General features: G+C 42.0%; 1 protein-coding gene across 2 annotated transcripts in view; it reads right to left on the bottom strand.

The window, feature by feature from the left end:
- THSD7B (thrombospondin type 1 domain containing 7B) overlaps nt 1–27,507 on the bottom strand; it is a 630,645-nt gene that overhangs the window by 327,284 nt on the left and 275,854 nt on the right. For both annotated transcript variants that reach the window (XM_075933305.1, XM_075933306.1), the window contains exons 5-7: nt 26,219–26,388; nt 17,302–17,457; nt 14,071–14,268 (exon numbers count right to left, since the gene is read on the bottom strand). In XM_075933305.1, coding sequence (XP_075789420.1) covers nt 14,071–14,268; nt 17,302–17,457; nt 26,219–26,388 — 524 coding nt within the window. The remainder of the gene's footprint in view (nt 1–14,070; nt 14,269–17,301; nt 17,458–26,218; nt 26,389–27,507) is intronic.

The following is a 27,507-nucleotide window of genomic DNA, read 5'->3' as shown; positions in this document are numbered from 1 at the left end:
CTGTAGTAAGAAGAGGGCCTGAAACATAAGCCCATGTATCACAGGCCTGGTGTGAGGCCTGAGACCTGGGCAAAAGTAGTCAAGGCTTTGCTAATATAAAGCAAAGTTGAGTTGTGAGCAAAAGGCATGTGCTGCTCACAGAATCTGGCAGGAACAGGGCTGGTATTGCAGAAATATACCCACCTGAGAGGTACTAGGTCTAAGTCATAGAAACTCATTCCAGAAAAGTGGTACCAGAACACCCCCTTAGGAAACATCTTGGTACCAACACACTCCCATAGATAACAAGAACATGCTGACCCATGCTCAGGATCAGGTCATAATGAAAGCATGAGGAATAGTGGAGTTTTGATGAAATCATCATGTGTGAGATAATGGGTGACACCGTGATGCATCCGGAATGATGCATAACTTGTTTATATAAGTGTCTAAAGATGGATCTCAAAGGGGCTGTCCTTTTTGACTTATACGGCCACGGCAAGTACCGCTACTGACTTAGCTGGTCCACTGTCAGGGGGCACGTATTCGCAGTGGTCCAGAGGAGTCTTCTGGCAACTTCTGGCAACTATTCTGGCAACTGTGCTTCATTTGGCAATAAACCTGGCTGGATGCCTTCATCCCTTATCTGGTTCTGTGGTTATAAGGGGGTTCTCTTTGAGTCTGCTGTGCTGGCTATCTGTGCACAGCTGGGGCAGCACATTGGGCTGTAATGTCCAATATGCTAGCTACTAGTCACATGTGGCTATTCATCTGGTTGAGTGTGGCTAATTCCCTATAATAGTAGCCACTATAGTTGGCTTCAGAATTGGTTGTACATTACAGACATGGAGGGAGCGCACACATGTAGCCTGACCACTGATAACAGCTAGCAGAACACTTCTCCAGTGGTGATGATTGATGACAACTATCAACAGCTATCAACAAGACCAATAATACCCACTAACTCAGAGCATTGCTATATCTAACAGGACAGCATGGTCAAAGGCAGGTCAGTCTGCCATGAATTCAAAAACAGCTCACCTGTCATGTACTCCAACTCCTTATTCTAGAAACATTCCGAGCCCTTGTTGCCACACTGCAATAGGTTACTCTGGTTATAATCTAGTATCCTACAAGGCCACAAATTAAAGAGGAGATTTCTCAGAGTTAGGACATGAGAAATGTATCAGAGAGTGGAGCAGGAACAAAGAGTTGTGTTTCCATACATTATTTTTTTGTTCGGTATTTAGTGCTTTGATGTTTACAGTTAGCTGTGATTTTATAATGAATATAGCAAAGTAAGCAGTTGTAATATAAATATTTAGAGTCCTAGTACCAGTTCATGGTTAACTGAAATTATTCAAAGTAATTCAGAAACATGTTCAGGGTGTGTTAACTGGGCTAACAGCATGAAGAATTTGTTAACTAAGTGGTTATATGCTATTTGCTATGTTTATTTGGGGGAAACTTGGTTCTCTCTACAAATTATTTGGAGAGTCCAACTGTACATACTTTTGGTAGGTAAAGAAACTTGATCAATCAGAATTAGGGATTCCATTTATTTACTGACAGACTCTAAAGTCTCTTTTTGGGGTTCTTTGTTTCCAGTGGTTTATAACAATAGTGAGTTCCAGGGAATGCACAGCTGCTACAATAGGTGGAGAAAATACATACTAACTGTGCAGGAACCTGTGCTCCTGAGAGGGCACAGGGATGCAGGGGGAGCTAATTTCAATGTGGATGCACCACTGTTCAGTGTAGAAGGCCTGTGTCTCTAGAGATGCTGAAGCAGAGAGGTCTGAAGATTTAGAATAATTTGTTCCTGCTTTCATTTACGGTGGAGTGCATGGAGAGAAAAAAGAAAACCTTTCCCCTCTCCCCAGGGAATAATCCAAATAATCTCCCATAGTTTAAATTTACAAGGTCTCTACTGCTCTACACTTGAATAGCCCACGAGACTCTCAGGATAGGTCTACTCTTTGACTTGGGGGTGTAATTCTCAGCTTGAAGGAACATACTCACACTAGCTCTAAATGAGAGAGTGCAAGATAAAGCATGGTGGTGGCGGCATAAGTGGTGGAAAGGGCTAGCCGCTTCAGTCCACATACCCTCGATTTCTCATCCATCTTCACTCAGACAATGAGTAGCTGCTGTTAATGCTTGTGTCATGCAAACAAGATCAATAAAGCATAGAGGGAGTCTCAAGGATTTATGGAGTTACTTTAGCCAGAAGACAACAGTTACTCATCTTTAGTCATATAATTTTTCATCTCTTAATTTTTCTCCCATTTATCCCTTATCATTAGTGGTACAGCTCTTTATCTTTCCTCATTAGTAAATCTGGTCCCCTCCCCCAGCTGCTTAATACATAGGTACACCTGGAAATCTGATTTGCCCCATTCCCAGTTTTAAGGTTAAATCCGTGTTCATTTCCATGTTGCACCAAAAAGAGGAACACATTCTATTAATTTTACAACAAAAATAATTTATTTTATGATTCATTTTCTAAGAAGAAGGCTGATCAAAATGTAAGATACTGTTGCTCTTATTTATATAACCAGCTGGAATGTGGGCATACCACTCTTTCATAGAATTACGAATTTACTTTGCCAGGAAGGCAACAAATTTAAAACTCATATGTAATGTGCTGAATGGAATAAATCAACTTCTCTGAGAAATTAAACAGAAACTGCAACTTAGTACACTATCAATAATCCTTTAGTGAAGAGAGAATTCAAATGAATTCTTCACATCATTAATAAGGCCTTGTGCTATGAAAAGACTCATCTTAAATCAGAACCCCTAGTAAAATTGTTACCTACCTGTACCAAAGAAGGAATAAATAAAATACTTTGTGCAAACAGCATCTTTTACCTGAGTATCTCAAAATAATTTTGAAAGGTTAAGTCTTAATTTCATATTTTTCCATTCACTGAAACACTTTTTGACTAAATTAATTATTTTAGATTAATCAGAGAGAAGGAGAAAGTATAAAATCTCCATGAGGTTGTACATTTTTCCGTGGAAATCTGTACTGAACTGAACACACATAGCTGGCTGCCTCTATGGGCAATCTTTCTAAGAGGCTGAAAGTTGCGGCATACAGGAAATAAACGTATATTATTATATAGCTAAGAACACGACAATTGCTATGCCACCTTAAAGAGTCCCTGGTTTAGATTACAGTAGGGTGACATTTTTTCAGACATTTTTCTGGAACCCAAACTACTTATGAATTCACATCAAATGCAACAAATACTATCAGCTAAAAAAAAAAAAACCCTACCTTTCCTCCTCCCCAAAACACCAGCATCAAACTAAAAATTATTTATTTACTAATTTGTAGTGAAGTGTATTTCTTTAAAGCCCTGGCAGATTACAATATTGGATCTTAAAATTACATCCTTTTAACTACCATGATTTCTTTAAGTGCACACATGTATTCAAACAAAATTTCAGTGGTTGAATTCTCAAGAACTGGTAGAGCTATTAGCAATTTGGAATCTCAGGTTTCAAATGGTATAGGCCTCAATTACCAGCAGTGACAGTGTATGAGTTTATCGGCTGCTAAAATCACCTCACAGTTAAAGTGAGAATGTACATGTGTGAGAAAGAGAACAAGAACAATAATTCAAGGCTGCAGTAGGGTGCAAGTTCTATTGGTCCAAACCTAGGGCCCATATCTCAAATTTACACCTTTTAAATTTAATCTTTCATTCTAAAAATAAAGTGTTTTTTAACCGTCATGATTGCAAGTAAAAGTGCTAACCCTAACCTGAGTGTAACTGATACAGTGATTGGCCTAAGTCAGTAGACAGACTGGGGAGCAAGGGGAAGCTCTAAGGGGAGCAAATTATCCCGATGCATGTCAACGAAGCGCTGACTTCCCAGCCCCACTGCACTGAGGGAGGGTGCACCAGCTTTACACCAGCTCTATCTAGAAGGAGAGGAAGAGTGCAGTAGGCCTGGGCCACCTTTTCTCAGAGCTACAGTAGTAAAGCCATGGGGCCTGTCACATGGTGTGCCTAGAACTTTGCATTGCTTTAAACCTGTGCTGGCGACAATAAAGTGGGGGAATGGTACAGAAATATCAAGACAGTAATCAGGATGGTGTGATCTTAGGTCTGAGAGCTCAAGACTCCAGGGGGAGCTGGAGTGATACAAATGCTTTCCTCTTCCAGGCATTGATTGTGTAAAGCCCCAAAGCTTTGTTTCAAAATGTACACATGGACAAATAAAAAGAAATGATCAGTTTTAACCTATGCGTGACTGGAGCCTTTAGAAGTACTAAATAGATTCCTTCTAAAAAGCAAACCTAACAATAGGATTAATACATTTTTAAATGGTCATTATGAAAAGCAGCATGGAATTTTTATCATGTAAACAAACTCTAAAGAATATTCCTGTTTGTATGCTTCCTGCATTCACCAGCCCCTGTAGACTCTAGAGTCTGCCTTTAAAATGCTAGTGATAGAAGCACAAAACACTTTAAATCAGCGCAAAGTAACACGGTTAAAATGATGATAATGATTCATTTTTCACACACCAAGAATTGATTTTCATAAATGCTCTTTCCTGTTGCTTGTGCAGGCCCATATCTATCACTGCTAAGGTTCCTTGTGTTGACATGAGGTATAATTACAGCTAGATCTACATCTGCTATCTCCCCTTGCTTAAGTTATTATTGTAACTTGCAGCCAATCAGTTTTCCTTTCCATTATCAGCCTCAATGAGAATACTTTAGTAAAGTGTTCTGCCACCAAGACAGCTCCACAATAAGGACAATAGAATATTCTATTTCTAGACTATATTTACAGAGTCCCACACAGTTTAAAGAACTCCCGTACCAGCAAGGGCTTCAACCTGCAATGTGAACCTGCAACCTGTTTCTGAGAGTGCTCAATACCGCATGTGAGCCCATCCTACATTTCTCATGTCCTCCATTCTCTTGTTTTACCACTAACTGGAAATAATACTTATTTGATTATTGCTTTGTATCTAGAAACATGGCATTACAAATATCAAACAGTGAAATCACAGAAAGATAGTATTTGCTTTCTAAAGAACTACTTCAGATTTGCCGATTTTTGCTAATTTATTTCAAAAGCTTTTTTTTCTGTTTGACCATGTAGACATTTTTCTGGGGTTCAGTATCCCAAAATAAGCTTGTGTTCTTAATCTGGTCTATGGCTAGGTATTGGAACAGCAAAAAGCAAATTAACAAATGACTATATGGGTATTACCATAAAGCAGATTGTTGATTAATAGAATATTCACTGATTGGCTTTAAAATAAAAAATATATAATCAATTTACAGACATGGTCAATAGCCAAGATTCAGTCCATAGGACTGTAAAAAACTAGAAGGAAGGGTAAATAAAAATATTTTAATTTACCCTTCTTTCTAAAATTCTATCATTTCTTAAATACTTGCAAATATTGACAGTTTTTGTTACATTCATGAGTCACACTTGTGATACTATGAATGCTTTCTTAAAATTTTATTTCATTACTTAAAATATGTAGGAGAAACCAGAATGCACGACCAACCACATCCCTTGTTTGTTCAACAGCCTATGTGCCACACAACATACATTCCTTAAAATCACATTCCAGCTCTCCTCTTTAGCATTTATATTGCTTCAATCTGTTTACAACTGCTTAAAAAACATCTTAATATGGATGGGGAATATACTAATAATTAAGACAGTTCCCACATCTTTCCATCTGAACTTTAGATAATAGTCTTTCAACATTGGTTCTTTTTCTTGGCATGTAAATTTTTAAAAAATTGGGAAATTGCCTACACAGACACGCAAATTTAATCTCTTGTTTGTACTGACCTTTACACATACAGATCTTGTTCTCAACTCTATTACACTCTTGAATTTCCTTCTAGATATTATATGGAATATTCATTCTTCCTATACAACCTTCAAGTTGTGCTACTACAGGACAATACCTGGAAAACCACTAAGAGCTATACGAATTCTGCAAAAATTATTGCTCCAATATTTATTTGTAGTTCTATTAAGAGTTGTTCATGTCTTTATATCCACTTTCCAAGAATGTTTAGGAAAGGCGGGAACAGGAACTGTTCATGAAAACAACTGGATTTTAGGCAAAGGGATCATATTTGGGCAAAGAAAAAATGAATGTGAACATGTCAAGAGATTCTCCCATCCAATCAGAGAACAGTGATTTACTCTGTAACCTTTGTGTCCAGTCAAAAGAGTTCAAATTTCAAATCTCAAAGACTGGCAACAAACTCCTCAGGCAATGACTGAGAATTAGTCACAAAATTATTTGCCAATAAATTTCAAACAACAAATGAGAGAAAACCATAATCACAGATAATTTGTGAACAGAGAAAAACTGGAGTTGTCAAAGAAACTATTTGTTTCAAATTATACACCCAGATCTGCTAAGGATACAATTAAATAATCTAATTTGTAATACTTTCACATGCATCTTTCCTCAGTTGGCTTTCCTCTGCCTATCATCTTGCACACTGATCTTTAAGTAATGTGTCGTACTAATTAAGTAACTGCTAAGTAATTAAATAAAAACCCACTATGGACACATTTTAGTTGGGTGAGGCATCTTATATAAATCCTTCTCCATTGCACAAATTATTTCTTTTCATCTTTTATATTATATTATTTGTATTGTGATATTGCTTCAGGGCATCAGTCAAGGTCCTCCCTATTATGCGAGGCACTGTTTACTCACACAGCAAAAAATGGTCTATCCCAAATAATTTATAAACTAATAATAAAATGAAAGTACTGTATGCAATAAATCGACAGGCAGAGCGCAAGGTAATTAAATGGTTATGAACAGAAATTATGAACTCTGTAATCCTCGTGCACTCTCCACAATTCTAACTATAACTGAGCCATGAAAATCTACAGAGCAAATTATAAAGATATGGGCTCTGGCTGCCAGTTGCAAAATCACCTTGGACATCCTGAGCTACAGGGCACTAACCTAGTATTACACTGCTGTCTGAAATAGCAGATTTAAGAAAGACACCCTAGAAGTCTGGTCTAATTACATAGAAGGTATAATTAAATGAAATGTGATCGAAATTGGTATATATCCCTTAAGAAAAGATACTGCTTTGGCAAAGAAGTCTTCTAATAAACACTGGGGGTATGTCTACACTACCCCGCTAGTTCGAACTAGCGAGGGTAATGTAGTCATCCACACTTGCAAATGAAGCCCGGGATTTGAATTTCCCAGGCTTCATTTGCATGAAGCCGGCCGGCGCCATTTTTAAATGCCGGCTAGTTCGGACTCCGTGCCGCGCGGCTACACGCGGCTCGGACTAGCTAGTTCGGATTAGGCTTCTAATCAGAACTAGCTGTACGCCCCTAGGAAAGGCATGGGAGAGGGGGGCTGGCTCCGTGCCCTAAAAGGGGTGGGGCCTCATGCAGAAGAGGGCGGGCTGGAGCTAGCCTCCCCCAGGCAGCCCTCTGGGCCATGTGCCCCCTTGCTCTCTCCATTTGTAGGCCTAATGGCCACTTAACACAGCCAATAAAATTCATGACTAAGCTTGATTATGCTACGCCCAAGTCCTTTGGAAGAGTCACAGAAAAAGATTTTTCTCTACCACTCCAAAAGAAAGAGCATTGCAAATTAATGTACATAATTTACAACTGTAGCTGAAATCAAAGTGAATTATTACTCTACTGTTTTGTCCATATTATAAAATTAAGAGATGCAAATGACCCATGGGGTTTAGTACGTAGACACATTTGGAACTCCAGAAAACATGAATGATCACTTTTGTGGATTCTTCAAAATTAGTCACCAACAGGGCAAGGACTGACAGAAAAGATTCCCTGGAATGTTACAAAAGATAAACGGGCATACAGTAATCAGAATAAAAAAGACTGTCATGGAGAAAAGGCTGGCCCCATTATCAAACAGAGGAAATCTGGTATGCAAGCACACGCAGAACCACCAAAGTATTCTAAATTCAGTGTACCTGTCACAATCTGAACTTTATTGTTAATAGGGTATTACATTCATCAAGGAAATGGGGGTTGCTTTTGTAACATTGCAGGGCCCAAATAATTTATTCTTAGTCCCTTTAGTAAGTCAGCAATCCTGAAGGTGTGTGCAGTGCTGAATACTGATGTGACTATTGGATCACTGGCATCAGCGGGCTAGACAAGTGACTGGATTTCAGAATGCAGTGGTAGACACCAAAAAGGCTGCTGAGCTTAATGAACATATCAGAATGTGAAGCAGCTACCCTAAGGGGTTATATCAAGGCAACAATTGATGCAGTGCTTTCAACATATATCAATTAAGTATTAGTACTGCTAGTACTGTTAGTTCTAAGTATTAGTACTGCTCTTATTCTAGTGTAGCCATACCTGGTGTGGCTAGTAATTTGTCACAACTTCCTCATAGAGGTCAATCCTAGCTCCATTTAGTCACCAACCCCACTGGTGACTCTGGATAGGTCTAGACTGCAACATTTTTGCAGAAAAAGCAATGCAAAATGCACCCCGCATTTTGCATAGCTTTTTCTGCTTTTTTTTTGGAAGAGGGTTTTCCACCATTTGGCCCCATCTAGACACCTCTTTCAGCAGAACTCTTATGCCTCATGAAATGAGATATACAGGGCTCCCCAAAAGAGTGCATTTGCTCTTCCGCGAAAAAAAGCAGAAGAGCAAATGCATTCCTTGGATGCGGCAGGGTTTTTGTGGGATACCTCTGGAATTCCACAAAAACCCTGTTGTCTAGATGTAGCCTCTGTGTAATTTTGATGCTAACTCCTGCAGTCCTTATTTAGATAAATATCCCCTTGATTTCAATGGCAATGTTGCCTAAGACAACACTATATAAGGACTGCAAAAACAATGAGGAGTCCTATGGCACCTTATAGACTAACAGATTTATTGGCGTATAAGCTTTCATGGGCAAAGACCCACTTCGTCACATGCATCTGACGAAGTGGGTCTTTGCTCACAAAAGCTTATGCTCCAATAAATCTGTTAGTCTATAAGGTGCCACAGGACTCCTCATCACTTTTGCAGATTCAGACTTAACACAGCTACCCCTCTGATATGTAAGAACTGAAAACAATAGTCAAAGCAATTAGTGGTATTAAACAGATCTGTAGAAGGATGAAAAATATAAACAACAGACCTTTTTTTCAACTTTGATTTCTATAACTCCATGGTTAGTAATGGAGATTGAGAAAGGTTTTAAAATAGCATCCATGAATGTTTCCAACCTGTCAAATGAGCTGCTATAGTATGATTTGTGAAATCTTCCCAGTTAGGATTGGACAACTGAAACAACCATTCAGTTATAGTAATAACAAAGAAAATGTCCAAAATCCCCAGCTGAAATTCAAAGGGACTTCTGTGTGACACTTGCAATGCTAAAAAAAAAAAGCTTCAGTTACTCTCTCACTTCTAGAAGGCATTTAGAATATCATCTGCTTTTCCAGTTAGTCTCCCGGAGACGAGAACTGCAAATCTGAAGGGAAAACTCACAGAACCATAAGCCTTCCTATATTGCTCATTATAAGCTGACTGGCTGAAAGTGAAAAAACTAATTGAAACTTTCAGTTTCATATTAGACAGACCAGCAGAGAGATGCACCAAAACTGGGATGTCTCAGTATAGATAGTTACTACGGAGCAACATGCAGCTATGATGAGAGGTCACCCAGAATTTGTGACTTTGCCATCTGGCATATTTTTTCTGAGTTGGAAACCAACACAAGTTTAAGACCTTAGTCTTGCCAAAAGATGCACAGAGATGAACCCTTACACTAGTGGGGAGCCTCAATGGCATTCCACACCAGTTCAAGGATCTACCTGAATCCCATGCTATAGCCTACATTATTGTCACTGATTCTGCCCAACCAGTTAATGTCTTTATTCAAGCCCAGGGTAACAGTATCAAATTTGTAGATGATGTCCAGTTCTGAAGACTCTTTCTGTAATTGGTTCATGAAATTCTCCTGCCTTTAACACCCATATTTCTACATCAAAAGCTATGAACAGGACACATCCAACCCATTTCATTAGCCTCATTAACGTGGGTCTGTGATGGGGCGGACAAGGCCTGGCTAGCAGCAGGAACAGTGGAGAGGTCCTCCGAGCAGGGTAGAGGGGCAGCCTTCACTGCAGCCAACCGGGATGTGGCAGGATGCTACATAAGGAGCTGCTAGCTACGGCCTGTCCATTCCAACCTGGAGCTCAACCCAGGCAGACTTCTGGGATAACTGGGAACACCAGCACCTTGGACAGCTCCGAGTGGGAGCTGGGCCAGTGTAGCTAGGCGGAGCTAGATCCTTTGGCAAAAGCCTAGCCAGCAGCAACTCTGAGGAACCCTGGACAAGGGGAATGCTGCAGCTAGGCCCTAGAGAAGGGTCAAATAAAACAGCATCCCAGAGAAGTATCAAAGGAGTAGCCGTGTTAGTCTGAATCTGCAAGAACAATGAGAAGTCCTGTGGCACTCTGAACGGGTGGTAGAGCCCCGCACTTGCAGCCCTTCCCTCCTTATGGGGGACAGTCAGCAGAGCAATGCGGGGCAGAATCCGTTGCCCCTCACAGCCGAGCCAGGGCAGCAGAATGGCTCAACACTGGTCCCACCAAACAGGGCTGGGGAGTCCCGGAAGGCCAGGCCCGGAGCATGCGCTGGCGGCGCCACACAAGGGGACAGCCTGCCTGGTGTTGCCGGGCAACCACATGCTGCCCCAGCTGACAGAGATGGCACACTTGGGGCCAACTGGGGAGGCGTGGCTGGGCGGTGTGGTACGGCCCCCACAGGCCTTGGGCGCTGTGACATCAGCTGGGATGCCAAAGGGCGAACCGGGGAAGAGGCCAGGGGAATAAAAGGGAGACTAGAGGAGACACGGGGGGACAAAGACGTGGGAGGAGGGGATGAGAATAGACAGAGAAAGGAAGGAGGAGTTGAAGAGGGACTAGGACAGGAAAGGTCCAGGGTGCGGGAAAAAGAGCGTGGTACATCCAGGACGCAAGGAGTGAACGCCCAGCAGACTCGGAGCCTGGTGAACCAAGAGGGGGAGGAAGAGGCCCAGGGCAGGAATAGAGAGGTAAGCCCGTGGACTGACAAGTTAAGGGGCAGCACCCCATCAGTCAGGTCGCAGGGGGAGGCATGGCTGTCCCTCGACCTTAGGGCCCTGGGTCAGGACTCAGAGAGAAGATGGGCCTGAGTCTCCCTACCCCTTCCCTACTGCCTACCACCCCAGCCAATTGGAGTAGCATCCACAGTAGCAGCCAGGGGAGTAGCCCTATGAGGCCCGACCGGGCCAGTAACTAGAGGACCAGACTAACGAGTCCTTTCACAGGCGCCTTATAGACTAACAGATTTATTAGAGCATAAGCTTTCGTGGGCAAAGACCCACTTGGTCAGATGCATTCTGGAATTCCACTACATGCATCTGACGAAGTGGGTCTTTGCCCATGAAAGCTTATGCTCCAGTAAATCTGTTAGGGTATGTCTACACTACCACCCTAGGTCAACCGGAGTTGCAAATTAAGCCCGGGATTTGAATTTCCCGGGCTTCATTTACATCTTGCCGGGCGCCGCCATTTTTAAATGTCCACTAGTTTGGACTCCGTGCCGCGCGGCTACACGCGGCATGAACAAGATAGTTCGGACTAGGCTTCCTATTCCGAACTACCGTTACTCCTCGTTCCACGTTCCACTCCTTGTTCTATCTAGTTCGTGCCGCGTGCAGCTGCGCGGCACGGAGTCCAAACTAGCAGACATTTAAAAATGGCGGTGCCCGGCAAGATGCAAATGAAGCCCGGGAAATTCAAATCCCGGGCTTCATTTGCAACTCCGGTTGACAACATTACCACCCTAGTTCGAACTAGGGTGGTAGTGTAGACATACCCTTAGTCTATAAGGTGCCACAGAACTTCTCATGGTTCATCCCGGGGAAGTGGCCCAGGGACACGACCAGAATTATGGACTCTGAAACCTGGCAGGTAACTGCTGCATATAGGGTCCCTGAGCTGGGACCCAGAGGAGTAGGTGGGCCTTGGTCCCTCCCACCCACCTACAAACTACACCTGAACGAGGGGATAAACGAGGCCTAAACCTCGGCTACGGATTGGATTGTGCCTCACCCACAAACAGGCAAGGTAATTATTGTGAGACCTCTTCAGCCACTAAGGGGTGCTCACAGACAGGACTGAACCTGTTACAGGGTCCTACAATTGACAGGTACTTTTTCTGCTGTTTACATGTGTGTGTGTGTATTGGCTTCTGTTATTGCCACTCCAATTCATCTGATGAAGTGGGGTTTACCCACAAAACCTCATGATTCTATATATTTTTGTTAGTCTCTCAGGCAGGGTTGGGGAACTCTTTCGGGTCAGGGTCCCATAGAAAAATCAGTCAGAGTCTGCACAAAAGTGAGGAGCAACCTCCCCTCCACCTCCCGCCCCACGCACAGACACACATGCTTCCCTTGCATGCCAGACACTGAGGGGCCTTGGCCAGTAGATTTGTGGGCCTCCCTACGCTCTAGGATGGAGCCAAAAATAAGGAGTTTGGTGTATGGGAGGGGGCTGCCAGGAAGTGGGTTTGGGGTGTGGGGCCTGGGTGGGAGGAAGGGTTCAGTAGTGGGTTGGTAGGTCTGGGAGGGTGGTAGGATGCAGGAGTGGGCTGGGGTGGGAGGCTGGGTGGGAGGTAGGATGCAGGACTGGAGTGGGGGTGCAGTGTTTGGGCAAGAGGGGGACTGCAGGCCTGGAGCACCAACTCCCCAGTGCTGGAGGGGATAGCCCTGAGGGCCCTCAGGCTACAGGTTTCCCACCCCTGCTCTAAGGTGCCATATGACTACTCGTTGCCTGTAATCAAGAATCATCAGATATTGTATTAAACTGGAAAGTTCCAAACTTTGCGTTTTGAAACAGCAGCACAACTCACTGTGATTAAGGGCTGCAAAATCATGCTTTACGTAATAACCTAGAGATCTGACAACATTGACCTTATCAAGAATGATGAAAGTTTTGGCTGCATTTCCAGTTGCATATGACAAATAAGGCCTAATTGCTTCTTTGTAAACTAGTATAAAAGAGGCAGTTGATGCATTAACAAGATGTAAAATGAACATAGGGTCGATCTCAAACTCCTGACAAATAAATACAGTATTACTCAGCACAAATCTTTTCATTTACATATCATCAAATTCTTGTAGCATAATTAATCTGGGCAGTACAACTAAGCTTTTCTCAGTATGTACTCTTAAATGTACTGGAAAAAGGACTCAAAATTTTGCTGTGGAAGAATTTAGTACTACATTATTAGAAATGCAAATAGCCTGATTTTGTTGCCCTTATTCTTATGCAAATATCCCAATAACCTCAATGAGAGTACAGGTTGGAACTCCCTGGTCTGGCACTTTTAGGACCCTGACTGATCCCAGATGAAGGATTTTTCTGGACCAGGGGAGGTCATTTCAAGCCCCCTGCTACTGTTCCCTCCTGTCCCTCCTTACTGGGCCTCATGGTTCCCCCTGCAGCCCTGCTGAGCTGGGTACAACTCCTGGGACCCATTCCTCCTCCCTGTCCCCGATCCCCTCTCTTCCCCTCCCCCACTCCGCAGCTAAGCTGAAATATGTGATGACTTCTGGTCCCCCACTACCCTGCAATGTGCCAGGACTCTCTGATTCTGGAACATCTGTGGTCATGTCGGACCACGGATTTTGCTGGATCAGAGAATCCTAGATTTTAGAGGTGCAATCTGTACTGCTATATGTATTATAACAAACGCAGTGAGTAAATTGTCAGAATCAGGCCATTCATATTATACTATTAATATATTAGGGAGTTTAGAGAGAAGTGAAGTATAAATCATCATTGCAATAAATGACTTGCAGCAGTGAATCATTTTGATTTAATCATATATCGACTCAAACCACAATCCCAGAAAATAGTTCTAGACTTTGAGGAAACTCAGATCCCATTCCAAAATCTGGTGTTTCAAGTTAAATTAAATATACTGTTTTTGTAAGTCTTTTTAAAAGGAACACACAAAACAATATGCACATTTAAAGGTGGACAATTTAAAAATTAGTTGCACCTACCTTTATTGTTCTTGCATATGGCTGTCAGTATGCGATTTCCATGCCCACACTTTCCTTGATCAGGTACACAGACTCCTTCAGAAATGACCCACTGATAACATAACTGGTCTTCACAAGGAATAGATTCTACTAAGTGTGGACAACTCTGAGAAGTACCAACAAGTTCCATGACAACATGCCTTTGTCTCATTCTAAAACCTAGAAAGAGAGAACAGAGAAACCATCAGCAAGATATGTTGCTTGCAAAAGTATATATATATAAGCAATGTTGAATTCCACAGCATTTCAAACTATATTCTTCATAAAACACTCTAGATTAATGTTCATATGGCCTTCCAAATATTTGCAATTTCTCTAGCCTTGAACAGGCAATCCTGTTGTCTCCAAAAAAGGACAGAATTTATCTCTATATATTTTTAGAGATTTGTTCCTGCAAACATAATGTTGGTTGCAGAATTCCAGAAGCCCTACTTCCCTACCCCCATTCCATAGCCATTTGATCCAACACTTTTCATTGAACTTGGATACAAAATGTATGTCCAAATACATAGACATAAAATAAAAGGTATGTATTGTAAATAAAAAATATGTATTGTAATCATTCCATATAATTAAGATAAAGACAAATAAACAACTCATTCAAAATCTAATCCACATTTTATCTCCTGGGAATGTGAGATTAAAAAGACATGTTCTAAGATGAAAAAAAAAGTTTACTGAGAAATAATTAATCTACCATAAGAAGATATTCAATTCAGATTGGACTCCCACAAAATAGCATCTTTTTAAAGTGGGAGATTCAAACTGAAGGTTGAACAAAAAAATGTAATAAACATAATTAAAGAATTGGGTATTTAATGGCATTTCAATAAAAACAAAGATCCATGACGCTATATTCAATAGTGGAGACAGTATGCAAGTGTCAAGTGTCTTTCAATATGGGTTTGTTTTGGATACGGTAGATGAGCTCTATCCATGGCTTGAGTTCATAGATTTAACATGGTGTTCAGCCATTCTGTATCGAGTGATGATCTCACTGGGTGTCACTGACTCAGCAGATTTAGATGAAGCAAGTTGGAAGGTAAATGAAAATCATCTAGAGAAAACATTAGGGGCTCGTCTACATTGGCCCCTTTTCCGGCAGGGGCATGGTAATTTTTGAGATTGTAATAGGGAAATCCGGGGGGGATTTAAATATCCCCCGCGGCATTTAAATAAAAATGTCCGCCGCTTTTTTCCGGCTTTTAGAAAAGCCGGAAAAGAGCGTCTACACTGGCCCCGATCCTCCGGAAAAAGCGCCCTTTTCCGGAGGATCTTATTCCTACTTTGAAGTGTAGACGTAGCCTAGGTGCTGCAGAAAGTGGGGCTGGTGATTCAGAAGAAAAGCATACTTCTCTGAGTCTCTATTACACAACATCCCAGACAGAGGCTATGGGACAGACCATGGCAAGTGGCCACACAACTCCATGGTCAAGAAACAAAATATGAGGAAAAAAAACACGGCAAAGAACTCAATTTGCTTCAATTGCAGCTTTCAACATTTTCCAGCAAGCAAAAAGAAATAGTTTTAAATGAAATGATTTTACCAATATTTCCATTTTTGAGAAAAGGCCATTTTGACCGGTTTTACTTTACTAGTTTGGACCAACTCTAACCATTTTCGAAAACTAACAATTGTAAAAATTCAACTTTCTGAAAAGACTGGGCAACCCTACAACATTTTCAAGTGAGGAGACTTGCCCGTTGGCATGTGCCCTGATTATGGCCATTTCATTAAATATTTGTCACAGAGAACACTTTTAGAAACTAGAAGGATGATTCTGTGCTGCACAGTGACACAGCACAGAGCTGTGGGAGCAAGTGGGGCTGAGGTGACTTTTAATCAGCTTACATGCTGCAACTCTGAGACTGATGCTCTTCTCCCGCCTTCCAGCTCCACGTGCTGCCCACCCCCCACACCAGGACTCTTGAGACAGCTCAGAAGACTTTTAAAGCCCCTTATGCCTCTCTAGCCATTTTGCCCAACGAAGAGGGGCTGGAGCAGGGTTGAAGAGCTCACCCGTATCATATATATAGTAGCCCAATATCTGTGACTCTGTAATGCTGAAATGCTGGCTGTTCCCTCTGGGCGGCGCTGTTGCCTCCCGCCATGGCGCTCGGCTGACTTCTGCACTGCTCATCTAGGCGCGGCATGGGAGCAAGCGGCGCAAGTGGCCATTTGGGGTCTGCGTTCCCCATGCAGCATGGGAATGCTGCATGGGGAGCACAGGGCCCAAATGGCTGCTTGCGCTGCTTGCTCCCACACAGCAGCCCCGCTGAGCAGTGCAGAAGTCAGCCGAGCACCACAGCGGGAGGCAACAGTGCCACCCAGAGTGAACAGCCAGGGGACAGGGCATAGACGAGCGTGCATCTCTGATGTCAGGAAAGGGCGCCAAATTCAAAAGGAGAAAAGCGGAGCGGACGCAGAGGAGACAGAGAGGAGAATGGAGGAAGGGGAGGACAGTGAGAGAGAGAGTGAGAGAGACACAGCAGGAGGAGGAGAAAAGAATCACAGACTGAGAGGCGGGAGGAGGAGAAGAGAAAGAGAGAGAGATGGAGAGAGAGGCAGGAGGTGGACGAGAGCTGAGTGAGAGAGAGGGCAAGGCAGTGAGAAGAGAGAGAGAGAGAGAGGCCGTTTGCGCCGCTTGCTCCCGCGCAGCAGCCCGGCTGAGTGGCACAGAAGTCAGCCGAGCACCATGGCAGGAGGTGAAGGGGGGTGAGGCGGTGACGTACAAGCCCCGGGGGTGGGGCCTGGATGAGCATGCATCCCCGTCGGAGGCAGAGGAGAGCGGAGAGAGAGCGATAGGCAGGAGGGGGAGAAGAGACAGAGAGAGAGGCAGAAGGTGGAGGAGAGCTGAGAGAGAGAGGGGGAGGCAGTAGGAGGAGAGAGAGAGAAAGAAAGAAACACAGAGTGGGAGACCGGAGGCTCAGGAGACAAGACCGACGTGGAGGAGAGACCAATCCCATCTTATGATGGGCTAATTGGCTAGTTTTTCAAGAATTGCCTACAACACCAAAGGCCACCTTTCACCCTGGGATCCACCAGTAAGTGCCAACATATTTCAAATAAATTCAACAGGATACCACATTTGGATCCAACTGCTTTTACATTCCTATCCCAATATGCTGAGGTTTAGTTTAATTGAGAACTAATTACAAACTGTAGCATGTGACAGAAACAGTGAGATGCACCTTTTTTCCCCTGGTGATCGTGGCAATTTTCATGAACACAGGGTCCCCATGCAGACCAGGAGGAAACCAGACAGTCAGAAGGACATGGAACATTGCACAGCTGGGAGGCAGAAGGAGCAGGACCAACACAAAACTTCTTGTCAATAGGCCTAGTGACTAAACAGAAAAAATGTTATGGATTGTTGTTTCATTCATACAAAATACACAGCACTTCTGAATTAGCATTTATTTCCTGAAACAAATCCAATCTGCTAGGTCCTAATTAAATAAAAAGAATCTACCCAAAGCATTTCCTGTTCCAAGGTAAAGTATAGATGCATTGCTTAAGTCCATCCCTATCCAGCAAAGCACTGAAAAGCAGGGTTAATGTTAAGCACATGCTTAATGGCTTTCCTGCTAGGACTGGACTGCTGAATCAGGGTACAAGCTGCATTTTCTCTCTGAAAAGTGATTGTGAAAATGAAACACCTTACTCAGCAGATCCACAACCTGTGAGCATTCAGGTAAGAACTGCTTGGTACAGAGAGGGGAGAAAAGTGTTTACTATTTTTTACTGAGATGAATATTGCAGAGCCCAGAGGTGATGATGCACTTTAATTAAATTCCTTCTGGCTCACCACACAACACTGGTTTAACTGAATTCCAACAGTAGAGCCAAACCATGCCCTCATTCACACCATCAATGATGTAAATGGCTGTGCATGATGAATAGACCACACCATTCCAGCAGCCACTCCATCATGGAAGCCAATATGGCCCGGCTCTGTCTATTTATATACAATACATTCAATGAGAGGGATAATGAGACAGACTGGAAAAGTGCTTTCAAAAACTACATGCTATCATTCCTTTGTTTCTTCCTGATCTTCTACCATTTTATGATAACCGCATGTCTTAAATTGCTTTCATGGAAGGCTTCGATACACAGTCCCGACAAACATGATTTTGTAGTGCAGACCTTGTGCACCAGGCAGTAGCTTAGATTCTAACTCATAGACTCATAAGTCATACACCTTTTGCTCCTCAGGTATTCTACAGTATAATTGCTATTAAAGGGCAATAGCTGAAACTTAATTCCAATCTATAGAAAGATAGTAAGTATGTAAAGAGACTGCTTTCTGAATAATATTTGAAAAACAATATTGCCTTTGACATATTCATTTAGGAACTACACCCAGCTGGCAGGAATCCAATTCACCTTATTGCTAAAGTAAATAGGTCTTTTCTACAGATTTCAAAAGTCAAATGATAGAGTAAGATAAATATTAGAATTTTAGCCATAAGGCTATAGTTTTTTATCAAGAGGCTTCCCACATTTGTCAATATCCCCTCAGCACTAGGTTTAGCAAAATAATTTATAATTTTTGTAACGCATTGGCAAAAATGAAAGCAAATCAGTTTTTAGGACACAAGATCAACTTTAAGAATTAAGTCACATCCCATTCTGTTATAACTATTCCATTTCAGCCATGTTGTGAATCCCTTGAAATTATTTTGAAATAAAAATGGTAGTAATTACGCACCTATTCAGAGTATGCATACATAATTTCTAAAAATAACTTGATGAATCAGAAAACCTGGGTATGTTCAATATCAAAAAGTCCTTCAAATTTCTGTCAGTAGTTACCATATATTGCAGGGACAAAGACTTTTAACCAAATGTTTCAGAAATAACAAAAAGAAATAGGCTGAATTAATAAACACATCTTACAATATTAAAGGAATTAACTCATTTCAACTTCAAGACATTCAGATGTAAAAATCACTGCTTCTGTTGCCACATATAGACAAAGTGAACTCTATGGCTATGTCTAGACTACAAGCCTCTTTTGAAAGAGGCTTTTTTGAAAGAGTCTTTTAAAAAAGCCTCTTTCGAAAAATAGCGTCTAGACTGCAACCACTTCTTTCGAAAAAGCGAGCTGCTTTTTCGAAAGAGAGCACCCAGGCAGTCTGGATGCTCTCTTTCGAAAAAGCCCTGTCTGCAGTCAAGAACACCTTTTTTCGAAAGAGCACTTTCTAAAAAAGTCATTCTTCCTTGTAAAATGAGGTTTACCACAGTTGAAAAAAATGTCGCGTTCTTTCATTTTAATTTCAAAAGAACATGGCGGCAGTCTAGACACGGGAATTTTTTTGAAAAAGGGGCACTTTTTTCAAAAAAATCCTGTAGTCTAGACACATCCTAATAGAGAAGTGACCATCTGCAAAAGAGTTCCATCATTTGTCTAGTCATCTAATTAATAGACAACCCAAACTCAGAGGTTGTTCCCATTAGATCTAGGATGAAGCCCATTCATTGGCCTTGCTCTGAATTCCAGCAGAATTTTATTTGCTATTATTCTTTTAATTATATACACAGTATATATTTTAAATTGTAGCAGGCTATCAGGTAGGATGGAGATGGGTAAAAGTTCTGCAGTAAAGCCGAGAGAAAAAGGCTTAATGCATTAATGGATAATGCTGTTTTCCTTATTCTAATAAAATTCTTTCTTTGGTGTTATAACAAGTGTCTCTTTTTGTGACTCTTTTTATTGCCAGATGGCAGAACTCAAACATCCAGCCTTCTAAAAGGCAGAAATAGTTGGTTCCAGATCAAAGATGCTCTGTCACACAAGGTCAATGGGGCAGATTTCAGTGTATTGCTGTTATATATGGACAGAGCTGCTAAACCTCCAAGTACAGGGTTTCTTTTGCCCTCTAACTTGTTTGATAATTGCACTCATATTGTAAATAAAGCATTTACTTTCGAGGTAAAATGTCATATTTTCAGCTTAATAACACCTGAGTTCCCTTTCAAATTTTTGGGTGTGGGAGGGTAATGCCCTTGAATCTATTAGATTAGATTAGATTAGATTAGATTAGATTAGATTAGATTAGATTCGATTCCTACATTCCCCCGAATACGTGGAATATGCCTGAAAAACTTAAGTAATTGCAAATCTCGTAGCTCTTTGAAACATTGCACAGTTCTATAGCAGTGACTTACGTAAATTAATTCTGGGTCAATAAATACAGTCACACTGAAACAGTGAGTTTCAACTATTTAATATATTTATTTATATATTTAATTATATATTCTGGGCTAATAAATACATGCTGAAGCAGTGAGTTTTAGCTATTTAAATATAACACCTATTATGCGTAAATCTAAAAAAAAGTGTAAAAATTAATAAAGTCATCCAACATCTTTCTCTTCAAACTGAATCATCAGCACAGGTTTATCACCAGGCTGTGAATGACTTTACCATATTTCAATGGCAAAAATGGTCCTAAAATATGAATAGGCACACTTGATTTTTTTTTAATTTCAAAGATAAGAAACTAAAATCTACAGTGCCATGCAAATTGCCTAGTGCAGAGACTAATTACTTAACATATAACAAACAGTCCTATAAACAAAAGCACCTCTAATAATGGAGTATATATTACGTCATGTCAAATACTTTCATGAGAAAAAAGTGACATTTAAATAAATAGGTATTTTACCTTCAAAAAGTTTTCTCTATAATCTGTTCTTTTCACTTTAGCTAATTCCCAGATATCTAAAAACTAAAAATATTATACCTCTATAATAAAGTCTGCTTTCCCCCATGAATGTAAACCCTTAAGCTCCTGAATTACAAATTTAAAGCATGCCAGCTTTACACCCAAAAGATTTGAGTAAAATCGTTTTAAATCTTGCTTCCAAAGGGTTTCTATTGAAGAAGCCAGCTGTTACATATTTATTATTATGTGACTTTAATCTTATAAATTCTGCTCACAGAATGTTAGATCAATAGCTCAACATCCCAACAATGCAAATCTGACACAGTCATGCTTGAATATATTTCACACGGTGGAAATACATTCTTCATCATTTTCTCAAGCCAGGCCATTTTGATAAGAAAGGGCTGGTTTCTAACCAGAGAAAAGGGTTACTCTGAACTGAATCCACTAATACAGGTGCTGGATTATCCAGCTTCAGCAGCACTATTCAGTCAGCAAACAAAGATCATTTAATGACACTACTGACCATCAGTTATCTTGTCCCCAGATGCCAGTCAAATTTTCCTATAGCCAATATATTCAGCCTATTCTTGCCAAATGCTTTCACAAACAAGAGAAGAAAATCAGGACTCAAAGATCTGAGTCTCCAAAATCTAATTTTATTTTAGTAGTTATAATCCATATTTTTCTTCCTGCAGCTTTACCGACATAGGTATGAATTTGAAGAGAAGTGAACATTAAATATAGGGCAGAGTTGCTGTTGCTAGAAATATAGTATAAGTCTTTTAAATGGGTTCCAGCTGGCTACAGAGTCCAACATGGTGGCTAATACCCTTCCTTGTTTACACAAATATGTATTTAACCTTTGGCACGACAACACTCTGGGTAACATTTTCTGTTTTTAAAGAGAGCTAGAACTATCTAAAAAGGAATATGATTAGGGTTGCCAGGTGTCTGGTTTTGAACTGGAGAGTCCAGTATTTGACACGGACTGTTCTTTCTGTTCGGGAAACAAATTGAGAAAATATAAATGAGAAAATATAAATGTCTGGTATTTTCTAAATAAGATGTAATATAGATTGTGATGTAATGTCAAGTGTGCCCAGTATTTTTGTTGAAACCATCTTCTAACCCTAGATGTGATCTCCCTAAAGGTTATGATGCTGCTCTGGAAAAATGTAAAGGCCCATATGATTTGTAGGATATATTCTGTTTTGAGTAAAGAAAAACTAAAAGGAAGCCAGAAACTGAAAATAAAAGCCTAACTCTTCTCTAACTAAGTTTGTGTAAATCAGGGATGGGGAACCTCAAGCCTAGGGGCCAGATGCGGCCCCCAGCTTCCTTGGATCCTGCACCCAAGGCTCAGGCCCCCTCCCCTGCATTGGGGAGCTTGCGCGGGCACTCCAGCTACCCCACTGCCCTCCCGTGGGACTGGAGCACTCAATATCCACTAGGCTGGACCCCTCTACACTCTTGTGTGGAAGGGGAATGTGAGGAGTATCTTTCTCCTCAGTCGGGGGCCAATCAGTGAGGGGCTTTTTGTTGTTGTTTTTGCTTCTCAATTGTGTGCAGTGCTTGGCTGATTTTTCTGTGGGTGCTGGCCCAACAAAGGTTCCCCATCACTGGTGTAAATTCAGAAAAACTCCACTGAACTCAATGTAATTAGTCTGGATTTATACTTATGTAACTTCAAACATAATATGGCACCAAAATTCCTATACTATGTATCATAACAGAAAATGAAGAACTTAAGCGAAATTTTTAAATATTATATTTCATATGCATTTGCATGACAGTTGTTTAAGAAGTACTGTAGATTCCAAAAAAATCTCAGGGGGTAGCCGTGTTGGGTTTTACCCACAAAAGTTCATGATCCTATATTTTTTTTGTTAGACTCTCAAGTGCCACAGGACCACTCATTGTTTTTATAGATGCCAAAGTCTAAAGGAACAAGAACTCGCAGTATTTTGGCAATGTAGTGCCGTAGCATTCCTCTCAAGAGGGCCTGGGGCAGGTGGGAGGAAGCGAGAGAGAATGGTCAGAAATAGAACTAGTCAAAATATCTTTGACAAAAGACTACTCAGTTGAAACAAATGTTTTTCAGAAACATATTGGTTTTGAACACATTTTTGTCAGGAAAGTTTCTCTGATCCAGGATGGTATTTCTGAGAGAACAGGGAATCACTCCTAGAAGAGACAACAGCTCGGTGATTAAGGCATTCAGCTGAGACGTGGAAGACCCCAGCAAGTACTTGAACCTGGCTCTCCCACATCCCAATTGTATGCCCTAAGCTATAAGCTATTGTGTAAGATAGTGTGCTCTGAATGTTTCCACTAACAGTTTCGAAAGGTCTCTGTTTTGTTCAACTTGGAAATAAAAACAAGTTTCAAAACCTGATTTTTTTTGGTTTGGTCAAATGCAATAGTCATTTTCCAGCCAACCCTTGAAATGAAATTTCATTCTGGTTAGAAGCTGAATAGAGATGTAGTGTTTAAACAAATATATTCACCTTTACATTTTCACTTTTTAAAAAACATGTTATATGATGGACACAAAGGTGAAAATAAGCTGGTGGTTCCAGTTCAGGCTGGCTGGGAGTATGGCTCTGGATGCTGCTGACACCCTAGGCCCTAGGCCTTTTGGGGCTGTCCGGTGCTTGGGGGCACACGCCACGTGGCCAGGGGCGGGGCCGCACATGCTCCGTGTGTCCAGGGTGGGGCTGCGCAAGCCCTGTGTGCAGGGCCAGATTAAAGGGGGGGCTAGCCAGGCAGCTGCCCGGGGCGCCAACCTATGGGGGGGGCGCCTGATGGCAGCTGTAAGAGGCGCTGCACACTCGACATCCCTTAGAGCTGCCATCCGGCACCATGCGCCTGGGGCCGGGGACCGCATGGCACCCTTTAGAGCTGCCATCAGGTGCTGCCTGCCCGGTGCCCGTGCGGCACCCCTTAGAGCTGCAATCAGCTGTAAGGTGCACAGTGCACCAGGGAGTGGAGCCATGCATGCATCGCACGCCCGCTGCCCAGTGTGCAGGAATGGCTCAAGTCGACCCTGGCCGCAAGCCCAGGGCTCAGGGTGCAAGAATGGCTTGGGCCAGTCCTGGTCACTTGGCGGGTGCACATAAATGCCCCGGCAGGCGCCATGGCACCCACAGGCACCACGTTGGGGACCACTGCCCTAGGCAGTGTAGCCACAGCATAACTAGGCTCCCCCAGTGCTCAGGCACCTGGGCAGCACAGTCCCCATCGCCCGGGCCAGTTCCAGAGATCTGGCAGCCAGGCAGTGAGGTTCCCACCACCCTGGGCTCCCTATACACCCCTCCCAATACTCTGCCCAGAGCCCTCCACACCTGCCAGCCCCTTACCCTGAATCCCCCCACACTCCACACTTAAATTTCTTATAGGTATTGTCCTATTGCAACCCCCCAGTCCTCTTCCCTGAGCCCCCTCCACACCCCCGTCTCCTGTCCTGAGCCCCCCCCACAATTCACATCCCTAATTCCTGCGCCCCCACCCACTGCCCTAAGCCCCCCGCCATGTACCTGTAAGAAATGTAAGTTACTTTCACCCCTGCCACACACAAAAAGCCACAATACATTTGACATAGTGTTTAATTAGGTCTTTCCTCAAAATCTGCATCAGTTGGTTATGGTGCCTGAGATAATGTTTTTCTCAGATAGATCTGAAAAGCTTCAGCCAACATTGGCTTCTTTCCACTACAGACACATAGCCACAAATGTAGCCACAGTCTCACAGAGCAGTTCATCACATCTGTCTGGACATTATGCAGTAAACATTGCTTTTAGTAACAAGGCTGAGCACTTTTGGGTAAAGGCCTTAGCATATCCCAATAGCAAGCTCCTAGAAGCAGGGATCAACCTTCCATTCTGTGTTTGTATAGCATCTATCACAATGCAGCCTAGGACTGGAGTGGAACTTTCAGGTGCTGCCACAATACAAATCAAAAAGTTCAAGCACAATCACAGTTTTGAGGCCCAAATGGTGGTCATATCAATGCAGGAAACAGTTGTGACAGCAAGAAAGAGAGCCCAAACATGTATTCACAAAAACAGTTTCCTCACTTGATGTGAAATATGCACTGCAAGATACTAAAGAACAAAGGAATCTTTGTGTGTTGGGAGAGCAAGGAAAACCCGGCTTCTTGGAACAGAAGAAAAAATAATTGTATAGACTGTTTTTCTGTAGTCTCAGGGTTTTTTTTTTCCAGGTAGCAAGGACATGTAATCTGCCATAAATAAAGATTTGTTTTGGCTTTGTAAGTAAATAAGTCTAAAATGCAAAGTTGTGTTCTTACTATCTCACCATCTCTGCTCAAAGCCATATTCTACAGGAGCAGTACACACCGCAGAGAAAATAAACGAGGATAAATTATTGATAAAACATCTGCATTCACTCATTACTCTTCCAAAAGGAAAATAACTCACTAACTCTAATACCCGTCTGCCCACTCAGAAGTTATGACATTATTATTTCGGCTTTCCTGTTCAAATCATAAGAAAGGGTGTATATTGGTCTTGAGTATAGGAATATGTCACATCAGGAATGGGCAGAAGCTCAAGAGTTTGTATGTCTACTCTTCCACCCTCTTTCAAGAGACGAATGCAAATGAAGACATTTGAAATTGCAGATGAAGCTGGGATTTAAATATCCCATGCTTCATTTGCATATTCACATTATGGCGCTATGTCAAAATAGCGCTATTTTGAAATAACAGACGCTGTTAAGATGCGGTTATTTCAAGAGAAAACCCTTGAAACAATTGGTAAACTTCATTGTATGAGGAATAAGGGTTATTTCGAGAGAAGGGTTTTCTCTCGAAATAACCGCGTCTTAACAGTGTCTGTTATTTCGAAATAGCGCTATTTCGACATAGCGCCATAACGTGAATATGCAAATGAAGCATGGGATATTTAAATCCCAGCTTCATTTGCAATTTCAAATGTCTTCATTTGCATCCCTCTCTCGAAAAAGGGTTAAAATGTAGACATACCCTTACAGACATATAGTGCCACAGGACTACTTGTTCTTTAAAAAGTGGTAAGGTGAGAAAATTATTTCTGTGTCTCATCCATTTTATTTTAAATGACAAAGCAGTATTTTTCTTCTGCATAGTAAAGTTTCAAATCTGTATTGCATCAATGTTCAGTTGTAAACATTTGAACGAACAACCCTAACATTTTGTTCAGAGTTATGAACCACCTCCATTCCCAAAGGCTACGTCTACACTGCACATTATTGCACAAGAAGATATGCACATTTTGCATACCTAATGAGCTGCCGTTTTGTGGAAGGGGCTTTTGTGCAAGAACGAGTTGTCTACACTGCTCCTTGTTGCGCAAAAAACCCCTCTTGCACAGGAGCCATTCTACCGCTTATTTCAGGAATAGGCATTTTAGGATGACCTTTAACAACATACCTTCCTTTAATTTGTGTGTCCCCGATTCTATCACACTTTGGACACAGTACACTTCCCGTACTTGTATCCCACCTCCGCAAAGGGCTGTGTGCTCATATTGCCGAGGGTCTTGTTGGTCAAGGAGGAGAGTAACGTGGCATGCTTTCCATTCAGAAGTCCTCCAGGAAAACCTATGAAAGAAAAATAGTGCACGTAAAACAAGGTTTATAGAAGACCATGAGGCAGTGCATGGCACTGCAACAGAAATGTGCTATTCTTGAATATGCAAACACTTTAATCTTTATCATATATCTTCCAGAGTCAAGCCCAATATACCAGTGCCAGGAAATATATAAATACTTATCTAGAATTTTTTACATCTCTCTATCAACAGAGATAAAGTGATTTGCTCCATATAGGAAGTAAGTTTGAAAGCTGGCTCTTAATCCTGACCTCAGACCACAAGGCCATAACTCTCTGTCAATAACTAAGGACTTAATTGTGAAATGTACTGAACACTTGTGCAATCAACACAGTACCAAGTGTTCAAGGACATCCTGAGATTTGGTCTATGAGTGATAGCTTCATAAAGTTGTAGGGTTTATTGGATACTACCAATTGCTTAGAGGTAGACTCCAAATAGATGAAGTTGTGATTTAGATAAAAGGTGTTTTCTCTGTACTGTTAATTCATAGATAACAAAGGCTATAAATACTTTGGAATTTTCTGCTCAGGAAAGGTTTAAATTCTTGGCACAAATATGTAAGGGTGTGTCTACACTGGGCCACTTATTCCGGAAAAGCAGTCGCTTTTCCGGAATAAGCTGCGAGCTGTCTACACTGGCCGCTTGAATTTCCGGAAAAGCATCGACGCTGTACTGTACAAAATCAGCCGCTTTTCCGGAAATGCTACGCTGCTCCCGCTCAGGCAAAAGTCCTTTTTCCGGAAAAGCTTTTCCGGAAAAGGACCAGTGTAGACAGCTTTTCCGGAAAAGCAGAAGAAACGGAAAAAAGCGGTTTGGACGGCGGGAGACCCCGTAGAAGCCGCGGACTTCCGGGTAAGCCGAGGTCTTAAAGAGCGTGGACGCTACTGGCCGCACGTCGCAGGAGCCCCCCGGAGACCACCCTTCCCAGCTCTGCCATGTGCCAATTGTGCTGCCCAGCCACCTCAGCGCAGGCATGACAGCTCCAGGTGGTCGTCAGCCACCGTAACCCGGGGCAGAGGAGGAAGCCCCCATGGGCCACAAATGCAGGGCCCCATCCTGGACCCCCAGAGAGCTGGAGACCCTCCTGGACTTGTGGGAGGAGGAG

Source organism: Pelodiscus sinensis, chromosome 7, assembly GCF_049634645.1.
Source record: "Pelodiscus sinensis isolate JC-2024 chromosome 7, ASM4963464v1, whole genome shotgun sequence".
NCBI lineage: Eukaryota > Metazoa > Chordata > Testudines > Trionychidae > Pelodiscus > Pelodiscus sinensis.
This window is presented reverse-complemented; position numbering and strand designations above follow the sequence as displayed.